We start from the raw sequence: 12171 nt of genomic DNA, 5'->3' as shown, positions 1-12171 counted from the left end.
AAGAGCAAATCAAGAAAGAACACATCTCATGAATGCATATACATAACCTATGATCAACGGATCACGAAGAACAGCGATCGTTTATCATCAACGGATCAAGAAAACGTAGAAACGACCATGTATATCCTCTCAAGAAGAATCTCGCCCGATTCTGATCAAGAATGCATATGCATAAACCTATGATCATTTCTCGTTAACAACATGTAAACACCACCAAGAAATCGGAATGTTTCTAATCCAGAAATTCAAGAAACACGAAGCACAATTGTACGAAAACAATATAGTTTACTGAAGAAGATAAAGATCAAACACAATGTGCACAATCATGGATTCAGACTGAACTCTTTTCTATTCACCACGAGTTCAGACACAACAAAAACGAACGCAAAGCTAGCGAGCCGGTGGATAATGCTTTCATAATCTCAACCATGAATCTATCTAGCATCATGTAAGATCTCAACTTTGCAAATTGCAACGACTCGAATCATAGATGCATGCTTTAATTCATATAGATTACCTGATCGAACCTCTTGAGGTATGTTCGCCTGCAACTATTCCATCGCGAAGAACAACATTTCAAGAAACATGTATATATGCATCATTAAGAAGCAATTGCAGTTCAGATCATATATCCAAGGCAAAAAAATCGATAAACATGGCAAATGCATTCTCTCAAACGAGTTTAACTAAGATTTATAAACGAGTCCTACACGTACGAGCTGACATAAAATTCATGAGATTCATATGGCCGCCAACTGCAATCAATCCTAATCAGACGCTATATGTACCATTGTCACAATCAATCTACGACAAGTTTCTAGAAGCACAGAAAAATTCACCACATTAAGCCTCACTAAGATAATGTGTACCCAGAGTCAACGAGAAGAGCTCCCGAACTGGCTGGTACTCGACCAACGAGATCTCCATCGCATATCCACTAACCGGCAGCTTCAAATCCCTCAAGAGAGTGAACGCCTCGGCCATACGGGCCTTTGGCACCTCCTGAGCCACCAGGCAGTGAGGAATCCACTTGTCCGGACGATACGCCTCCCCGATTTCCACTCCCTCTTTCTTCATGGCGTCACAAAGCTGCGAGTGGAACTGGAGGAGCGAAGCAGACGGGGTGGGGCCAAGAAACAGGACGTTGTTGTCGCTTGGGAGGCTCCCAATCGAAGAGAACGACAGAGGCAGAGGCTCCTGCTTCGAACCGATCAATCTCAGCACATTCTCTAACTTGGCAACATCAACAAAGTCACTCCAGAACAAGGTGAGGTGCGGCCTCGACTCGATCTCAATCAGCTGCGTGCTGATTTGGCGCCGAGCCAGCACGTTCCACGCCTTCAGGACCTGATTCTCCAGCGCGGGATCGAAGTAGAGCTCGACCGCATAGCTTTGCGACATTGTCTTAAAATAAGCATAAAATGAGACAGAATCAATGAAGTTTCAAAAACAGAACCAATAAATGAAGTGATTTAACACTAAATAAATCAAGCACTGAACAAAACAACACTGAGAAATGAAGCATAGGATCAAACTAAACAAACATAGACAAAGAATCAATAAATCTCCAACAACAATAGATAACCAACTGATTAAAAACTACATAAATTAACCAATAAACAGTAAAATTGATTCAAAACTAGATAGACTAACAAATAAACAGAAGAAATTGAATCAAAACTACATAAATTAACCAATAATTAAGATCTACAATTACAAGATACTAAAAAATTAAAGAAAGCCCACAAACATCAAGACATGTGATTACCAAAATCAACTCGAATTTCAATAATTGGAGAAGAATTACAGCCTAAAAAAGCAATCTTTCACTGAAATAAGGGAAAATGGCACATACCCAATTGAGAATAAAGACAGCTGAGGCAGGCAGAATGAGAGGTGATTCACACGAGTGAGCAGAGATAAAATAGGAGAGTGAAATTATGGAGAAAATAGGGTGTGGAGAGTTGATGTTGAGGAGAGAGAGATGGAGAGAGCATGTGATTAACAGTCTGTGAAGATGTTGAAGTTTTGATTTTGATTGAGACTGGGAGAATAAAGACCTTTACGAAGAAAGTGAATTTCTTTTGGGAAGAATACCCTAACCATTATTAATTCAACTTCTTTTTCATTTCAAAATTTAATAGAAATAGGAGTGTTAAATAATGAAGTATGGTTAGATTTTGTTCGATTTGTAACTTTGAAATTTAAATATTTTGATATGATATATATATATATATATATATATATATATATATATATATATATATATATATTGTAATTATCTTGTTTGTATATAAAACGTGATGTTCAAAAATAATGTTAGTATTTCAACCAAGAAATAAAATAAAAATTAAAATTAAAAAATACTTATTACTCCCCCCGTCCCAGCTAAGATGACACATTGCTTAGCCGACATGAGATTTTAGGAGTTATTGATTCAAGTGTTTAATTGGAGAGAGAAAAGGTGGGTGTAAGTATTAAAGTAGAGATATAAAGAAAGATGGATATTTTAATAGGAGTGAGAAAAAGTAGTTGAGTGTATTAATTGGAGAAATAAAGTTACCAAAAAAGGAAATGTGTCATCTTAGTTGGGACAGATTAAAAAGGAAAATGTGTCATCTTAAGCGGGACGAAGGGAGCATAATGTTACAGAAGTCTAGTTTCTACATCATCTATTTAAATCTATCTTATTCCTCATTTTCCTATTTATCTTCATAAAGTCAGAATACTTTCTTAAAACACGTGCTGAATTAAAATGAGACTATTAGAGTATCTCCAATAGCGGATAGCCGATTCGCGTCGCTAGCCGAACCATTGGAACCAGCCAACGGCATTTCGGCTAGCCGATCGGCGAGCTCTAGCCGATTTGCGGGCGCAAGCCGACCGCTGGCCGATCCCGCTAGCCGCCATTGTAGGCTCAATTTCGGCTAGCCGGTTGCATTTTTTTAATGCATTTTTTTATTGCATTTTTTTAATGTAATTTTTTTATGCATTTTTTATTGCATTTTTAATGTATTTTTTATGAATTTTTTTTAATTATGTAATTTTTTTTAGGATGGACCTTTTTTAATTTATATAAAATTATTACATTTTTATTGCATTTTTTAATGTATTTTTTTAATAAATTAGTGAGGAGTAGAGTGGGGCGGTGGCTCGTGTGTGGAAGCCCGAATTTTTTTTTATTATGTAATTTTTTTTATTTTTAGTTAACGCACCTTTTTTTATTTAAATAAAATTAACGAATTTTTCCCGTATATATGTCGTAAATTTAATTCCGTATTTTGTGTTTAATTTCGTAAATGTAGTTGTTGTTGAATTATTTTTATTGCGGCTAGCCTGTGGCTAGCCTATTTGATTAAAATGATGATGTGGCAGGTGGAATTTTTAGTGCTGATGACGTGGCAGGGAGAGAGAGTGGCTAGCCTAAAGCCATTGGAGATGCTCTTAATGACGGACAGAGGGGATATCGACTAATTTTGACCGCTTCAAAATATGAACTCGTAAAAGTCAATTATTACACTCCTTATAATGAATTTTTATTAATATAATTATAAATACGAGGTATATTAATGTATTATATTTATTATTTTGTCCAACTCCATAATTTTTAGTTCTTGGATCCGCCAATGTATAGAGGCGAAATTTTGATGATCTTTTAATTATTTTATAATCTTATTTTAGAAGAAGTAGCGGCCCTGTTTTGTGATACCCCCTCCGTTCCTCAAAATTCGTCAGCATTTGACCCGGCACAGGTTTTAAGGAATGTAATAGAAAGTGAGTTGAAAAAGTTGGTGGCATGTGAGTCCTACTTTTATATACTAGTTTTAAAATAAAATGTGAGTGAGAATGAGTTAGTGGAATGTGAGGTCTATTACCAAAAATGGTAAAAGTGAAAGGTGACAAATTTTTAAGGACGGACGAAAAAGGAAATAGGTAACAAATTTTCAGGGACAGGGAGAGTACTACAGTACTTAGCAACCTTGGAATCATTTTTACTACTGTTTTAAGTATTGTTTTGTTTTTTATGAGGAAAACTTTTTGGCTCAAGTAGCTCGGCGGATTAGGACTGAAATTTTATTATTAATTTTCTAATGAAAGTGAAATTACGCCAACAAAACATTTCAATCAATTAAAACAAAGAAGCAAGGTTTAAGATTCAAATTTTGTAATCCACAAAAAGGAAATTGCCACTTTATCTTTGTAATACATGAATCAACATGCATTCACCTGGAGAAAAATACATCATACAATGTGATGCATGTAGATTGAATACCCAAAGAAATAGTGTACTACTACAGAAAATCTATAAAAGTAAAAAAATTGTTCCTAATGGAAACTTAAATGGTTCAACAAAATTACAAAATCTTAAAACTACAAAAATGTTCCTAAGGATCACGTAATGACAGAACACACAACGACTGAACATCGTAAAACCCAAATGTTTTGAGTGAAAAAAAAAACTTGGGGTAACAAAAGTGATGCTAGGAAAATTATAATAGACGTATTGTAAAAGAAAACCTTGTAGTGCATATGCTTCAGTGTTTCTGGGGTAGATAGATAACTGATCTTCGCCAAAGAACAACAACTCACGATTTGGCAAAACTCTGAGTGGAGTGACCTCCTTTGGCTGGAGCAACATTTGGTGGTGATTTGAAGGAATATTCCATTATCCAAGAACTTGGATCTCCATAGTTATCCATCTTCCAAATTGTAGTATAATAAAGATAACGTGTATCACATACATATAGTCGATCCTCTAAAATGCATAGCTGATATCTATTTCTTTTTTTATTTCAAAGCCAGATGATTGATTTCTATATATATATACATATAAATCATGTTCTAACACCATAAAATTATCTACAACATTACAACTAGTTTTTAAATAAATAAGACATTTTATTATCAAACAGCAACGATGAAAAAACGACACAGAGCAAGTACTAAATTTAAAATCACATTACTAACGCTAATGCATAGAAACATACGGGGTATTAGAAAAATAAACCACATTACACCATCTGAGTACAGTAAACATTTTTAAACATGTCATAATAAAACAGTTACACAAACATTACAGTCAAAGAAGAAAGTAAGAGGAGAGTATTTAGATTTTTAAATTCTAGGTAGAGGAATGAGTTTAAAATGAGTTCAGTCAAAATACAACAACAAGATAACAAATGCACATACTTACTTTTCACCGGTTCAGATATTGGATCCTACAGAAAAAATATTCATCTTAGATCAGCCAAAAGTAGACACTATTATCAACCCGCTTGATGAAATAATAGGATGTATGTCTTTTCCCGACAAAACCTACCAAATATGCATATCCAGCCCGCGCCAACTTAAAGCAAACACTATAAGTAACATTATCAACCGCAAAAGTGATGTAAAAATGTCCGTCCATCATAGAAAACCATGTCAACTCATTTCTACGGCCACTGTTGAAAAGGGCTGCATCATTGCTCTTTGAAAATATCAACTTTTCATCCACTACACATGAGTACGTGATGAAAATAATGTTTTTATTATCTGTTGATGATGAAATAACACACCAGCTAATAAACACAAAGAAAAAAGGTGTATTACATGGGTGCAAGTAGGGATGTCAATCGGGCCGGCCCATCGGATTTCGGGCCAACCCTACTCGGGTTGCGGGTCAATCGGGTGCGGGCTTGTCGGGTTGTGATTTCTTTCGGGTTGTAAAAGTTCGGCCCTAACCCTAAAAGCTCGGGTTTCGGGCTAGCCCGACGGGTTAATCGGGTTGCTACCGATAAGGTTAAGGCTCGAACAATCCAATAAATCATGATGAAAATTAGTTATATTTATAAAATATAAAATATTTAATTATGATAAATTTGATATATATGCTTAAACTCAATCATAAAATACTAATATTTGTGATATTTCGTGAAATTTTAATGCATGTTAAAAATTTAAATATTCTTTTAGTGAGATTAATTTATTTAACAATTATTATATTAATTAAAATTTAATATATAATTTATATATTTACCATAAAATTGAAAGTTATCTTTTTTTAGTTATCTATGTCATAAAATTAGTCAACGAAGTGTCGAATTAGGAGTAAAAAATTGAAAAATATAAATTTTACCGGGTTATCGGGCCAGCCCATCGGGTTTTCGGGTCTGGCCCTAACGGGTTGCGGGTTAATCGGGTGCGGGCTTATCGGGTTTTATTTTTATCGGGCTAGAAATTTCCGACCCTAACCCTATAAATTTAGCGGGCTATTCGGGCCAGCCCACGGGTTGCGGGCTACATTGACATCCACAAACTATTCACAAAATTCGAGAAACTGCCACACTGTGTCCATTTTTGGCTTGTCTAAGAAACCACCATATCCGAACATAGTTTTTCCCACTAGAAGGTCCACTTGCTGGTTCACAGTGAAGACCTCGGACCAAACAAGAGTATCTAGAAATATTAAGCATGTCAATTCAAATATACTTAATAGGAATGAATATAAGGTTAAAATGTTACATGAATCAAGCATGCGTATATCCGAATTGCCCATATTAGAAGTGCCAACATCACAAACAACAATTATCTTGTTCTTCGAGGCTTTGCAAGCACGCGTGTGAAGTGTAATTGGAGGAATACCCTGGCTGACAACTCAATCCACTCCCACGAGCTAGCATCTGCAACATTACAGTAAAGAATGCAAGTGGATGGGGTGTCAACTTTGAAAAACATGTTCATACCGGTATCCAAAACTTAGAAGTCATGAATCTCATTACTATCTTTGTCAAATCTACCAAAGACGTAGAGTTTTGAACCCACAAATACAGCATTGTGGTGTCCTCTTGGAGGTGGAGCAACACCTACTACGTCAGTGCATGGAATCCATTTGTTGCTGCCTGACATGAGCAATGAATATGGAGAAGAGGTGAAATGAGATTATCATTTCCATTTAAACTGAATTGCAAATAGACGATCATCAAAACTAAAAAACTTACTAGTTTCTAACACATACAGATCATTATAAGTATTTCCATCACCCACACCACCGAATATATACAAATCATCCCTATACAAATCGTCATTAAGAATGTTACAGTTATGGCTATGTCTTGGTGCAGGTGGTAAACCCTTCGTATCGACATCCATCCAAACCATTTCATTTGAAAAAAGTAAAAACAATTTTTCCATTTCAACTGAAAACACTAAAAACACTCTTTATAAATGTAAATGATGAAAATGAATAGGAGCACAAAAGAAATTTACCAATATAAAGTAGAGAAATTTGATTCGAAGTGCGGCCGGCTTGGTCCACTCCACCGATGATATAACATTTTTCATCATCGACGTAACTGCAACTGTGGCCCCACATCGTCCTGCGACCACCATCAACCTCGACTGTATCCCAAGGTAACACCATGATCTGAAACAAATAAAACTGAAACTAAATGCAGAAAAATGCTAAGATAAAATGAGCTCAAATAAACATACCAACAACAAATACAGAAGATAACTCAATCAAATGAAAACAAAATGAGCTCGATTCAACATATCAACAAGTTATCAGAGAAGAAAACTCTTAAACTGTAACATTATGAGCACAACCAACTGAAAATTGTTCAAAAATAAATAAAACGAACTTGCAGAAAGCCGATACAAAAAAATGTTCAAACAAATGGCAACAAAGAGACCTCAATACAATAATCATAGAAGATACTGAGATAACAGAAACAAAACAACCAAAAAAAGCTCAAATAAACAGCAACAGAATGAGCTTCGGACAACTCTTAAAATACAACATTATGAGCACAACCAACTAAAAATTGTTCAAAAATAAATGAGATGAACTTGCAGAAAGCCGATACAGAAAAATGTTCAAACAAATGCCAACACAAAGACCTCAATACAACAACTATAGAAGATAATAAACTAACATAAACAAAACAAACAAAAAAACTCAAATAAACAGCACAGAATGAGCTACAGGCCTAATCCGAGATGTTAATTGAACAGTGTTCAGCTCACTCCAATAATAAGCACTAAAGAGGAAACAAAAATACACAAGAAATTAAACTGAAAGAGAGAGAAAAATACGTTGAAATCAAACCTAATATGAAGGAGAATATAGACCAAAACAGAATGAGCTACAGGCCAAGTCCAAGATGTTAATTAAAGAGTATTCAGCTCACTCCAATAATAAGCACTAAACAGATGAAACGAAAATGCACAAGAAATTAAACTGAAAGAGAGAGAAAAATATCTTGAAATCAAAACCTAATCTGAAGGAGAAGAGAGCAAAACCTAATCTGAAGGAGAAGAGAGCCGGGGGAGGAATTGAGAGAGAGAGAAATGGAGAGACTGAACTACAATGTGTGTGTGTTTCGTACGACTTATAATGAACGCATCTGTCACCTTTGTTAATAAGTTATTAACACAACATATGTATACGTGGTGAAGACGATGAAGACAATATGTTAGTAAATATAATCTATAATAAAAAGGTAAGTTATTAACACAACGGCTAATAAATATAAAGAAAAGATGTATTAACTGGATGCAAACAATGCACGTGATTAAATGTAGCAAATCCCTTTTCACAAGCAACATCAGAGACGTGCATACCCATCATCAAACAATCATCAAACAACTATCATGACTAAAACATACAACAAACTACTTACTAAATTTGAGAAAATGCAGCACGGTGTTTAATACTGGATTGTCTGAGAAACCACCAAATCCAAACATATTTTTCCCCGCTGGAGGTTAACAGTGTGGACCTCAAACCAGACGAGTATTTAGAAATGTTAAGCATGTCAATTTAAATATACATACTAAAGATATTTTAATAGGAATGAATATAAGGTTAAAATGTTACTGGTATCAAGCATGCCTACATCGGAATGGCCCATGTTTGAAGTGTCAACATCACCAACAACCAGTGGCGGATCCAGAGACTTAAAACGGAAGGGGCGAAGCGAAAAAAAAATTAATAAAATATTAAATATCATTAACTTCAATATATTTTTTCTATAATAATAAAAGTTACTACATGTTACAATTCAAGTAGCATTTGCATCCGCTAATCGTGACAACTGACTTCTACGGGTATCCATATCTTGAAAACGTGTCAAGATTCTTTCATTAGAAACAGTGGCGAAGATGGACCTTTCACTGTATATCACCAAACTATCATTCAACCATTCATCTCCCATCCTATTCCGTCGATCAGTCTTGAACTTTTCAAGTGTTTTTTTTTTCCAATTAGAAAAGCCACCAGCAGTAAATGCTTCATCCCCCGGTGCCACAGAATCACACTCGTAAAGAAAATAATAAAAACAATATGCGGCATCATTCGAGACACTATATTCAAGCCAATCACGATCCTTGTACCAAACATCTCTAAAACATCTATTATCTTTTCCTTGACATGTTTTTTGAAAATTGAATCCTTTTAGCTGACAAGGACCTTTAGCTACATACTCTCTACGAATTCGATCACGAATATTCAAATCATAACTTGCAATTGAACTTCGTTTACCGGGATCAGCTTCAATTTCATTTTTATCAATTATTTGGTGTGAATCTTGTGACTCTTATTTATAATTGTGATTGGTTGGGTTAATTATTCTATAATTTGGGCTTGAAATTCATATTATTTGGGCTTCAACAACTTGACCCAAATGGTGTCAGCCGATCTAACTCTTCTTCCTCATTCTTCTTTCTCATGCCTCAGCTCAGGTGACGGAAACTTATCAGAATTCGGAGGGGGAATGGGCGACGTCGGAAGCTTTCGGAGGGGGCGATGTTGAAAAATTTATGTCGCGGTCCATGTTGGCGGGTCGGCGGGGAGGGGCGGTCGCCCCCTCCTGCCCCCCCTAGATCCGCCACTGCCAACAACAATTATCTTGTTCCCCCAAGCTTTTCAGGCACAAGTGTGTAATGTACTAGGAGGAATACCCGTAGCTGACAACGGATTCCACTCCCACAAGGTAGCATCTGCAAATAAAATACAGAAAAACACATAATACATTAGAAGCCCAATTTTATGATGAGTCCATTATAATAATTCAAATTTACCATGGATGTCAACTTTGTAAAACATGTTCATACCAGTATCCAAAACATACATGTCATCAAGTTCCTTATGATCTTTGTCAAATCCACCAAATACATAGAGTTTTTACCCCACAAATACTGTACTATGGCGTTCTCTTGGAGCTGGAACAACACCTTTAACAATGTGTGTAATCCAAGTGTTTGTGTGTGACATGAGCAAAGAATATGCAAAAGGGTTGAATTGCATATTCAATAAAAAAAAATCATGGAATAAAGACAAAGAGATGATTAAAACTGAAAAACTTACAAGTTTCCAACATATAGAGATCATTATTAGTTTTTCCATCACAATCACCCCCGAAATATAAACAAATCATCTCCAATCACACCATTATCAAAAGAGAGTTACAGTTATGGTTGTGTTTTGGAAGGTGGCAAGTCCTTCATATCAGGACCAATCCAAACCATTTCAACTGAAAACACATTACAACAATCGAAACCATAACACTTGTGCATATTGTGATGAGATAAAAACACATTTTAAGAATAAAGACAAAGTAAACTGATCTTTGTAAATGTAATTGATGTAAATGAACATCGGTGCAAGAGAAACTTACCAATATTGAGTACATGAACTCGATTCGAAGTTCGGCCATCTTGGTCTATTCCACCGAAGATATACAGACATTTGTCATCATCGATGTAGTTACAAGTGTAGCCCACATCGGCCTAAGACCACCTTCCATCATTGATGTAGTTGCAAGTGAAACTTACCAAAAATCGAGTACGTGTACTCGATTCGAAGTGCGGCCATCTTGGTTTATTCCATCGAAGATTTATATTTTATTTGAATGGTTTTTGTTTGGGAAAAAATAAAGTCGAATTGTTAGACGGAAAAAACTGTGGCAAGATCATTTGGTGATTAAACAACATCGTATTACCAAACTTAAAATAACAATTAAAAATATAAAATATCGATTAAATTGAACTAAGCAAGTATTGATTTAATGAGAGGTTATTGTAAAAATAACAATCACTAAGTTGGATGAATGTAATGCGCTTATCCTCCGATAAATGAGTCGAATATTGGAGTAATCATGATTCATGACAACGAGCAAATCATTACGGATAATCTTTAACAAAAGAGAAAAAAATGAGGTAAATAGTTATTTAAATCACCAAGTTTGGTCAAAATCTTGTATATCCCATAAAGTTTGAAATCTGCTAATTAAATCATAAAGTTTTAGTTTTTCTAGTTTATCACATGAGTCAGATTTTAGGAGATATATTCGTTGATGTGGATTGAGATTTCACGATGAATTGAGATTTAAATCACAAAAAAGATGCACGAAGAGCTTAATCTTAAAGTTGGATTGAGATTTTAAGATAGATTGAGATTTAAATCACGAAAAAAATGTGTGTATAATCCAAAGTGTGATCACAAGGAGTTTAATTTTAAAGTTGATATTTCAAGATGAATTTTAATGTAGAGATGCAAAGATTCCACATAAAATTCGACACATGGGATAAACTAGAAAAATTAAAACTTCGTGATTTAATTAGCGGATTTTAAGCTTTGTGGGATAGACCAGATTTTGACCAAACTTAGTGATTTAAATGGCTATTTTTCTAAAAAAAAATTAGAAGTGGCTATTAAATTTGGTTAGCTCATCGGAAAGCCCACTTAGCCCGTTAACAACGATAAGCCCAAAGTTCTAATGACACAATGTTTATAGCAATTTAGTAGTATTAATTATAGGAACCTGACTATCATAATAATTGGGTGCATTTTTTACCTTGAAAAACCTTGATTCAGCAAGGATCAAATCAATTAATTCAATTTTCAATGAGAGATTTCGGAAAAAGGGGCTCAATTCGCAGGCCTTTCGAAATTTAGGATTAAATTCGCTGATCCTTTCGGAATATAGGATTATGACATGCGAATTTTTCGAAATAAAGGATTTTCGACTTTTTTATGTGTTTTGTTTTCTTTTTCTTATTATTGCTCTCACAATATTTATGAATGGACTAAAGTATCCCTAAATTGTGTAATGGAGTATTTTTTTATTCCAATTTTATTTTCTTAATTCCCACTTCAACTCATCGCTCCATCTCATGCTCCGCCGCCCC

The 12171-nt window shown here is 34.9% G+C and overlaps 1 protein-coding gene across 1 annotated transcript; it reads right to left on the bottom strand.

The window, feature by feature from the left end:
* Window positions 1–646: 646 nt before the first annotated feature.
* On the bottom strand, window positions 647–2070 carry LOC125211205. The gene is made up of 2 exons (XM_048110920.1): window positions 1856–2070; window positions 647–1404 (listed from the first exon to the last, which is right to left on the bottom strand). The coding sequence occupies exon 2, from the start codon at window positions 1399–1401 to the stop codon at window positions 844–846; it is 558 nt and encodes a 185-aa protein (XP_047966877.1). The 5' UTR covers window positions 1402–1404; window positions 1856–2070; the 3' UTR covers window positions 647–843.
* Window positions 2071–12171: the final 10101 nt, after the last annotated feature.

This window comes from Salvia hispanica, chromosome 3 (genome assembly GCF_023119035.1).
Source record: "Salvia hispanica cultivar TCC Black 2014 chromosome 3, UniMelb_Shisp_WGS_1.0, whole genome shotgun sequence".
NCBI classification, from domain to species: domain Eukaryota; kingdom Viridiplantae; phylum Streptophyta; class Magnoliopsida; order Lamiales; family Lamiaceae; genus Salvia; species Salvia hispanica.
The sequence above is the reverse complement of the archived record's forward strand: the minus strand, read 5'-3'. Positions and strand labels throughout refer to the sequence as shown.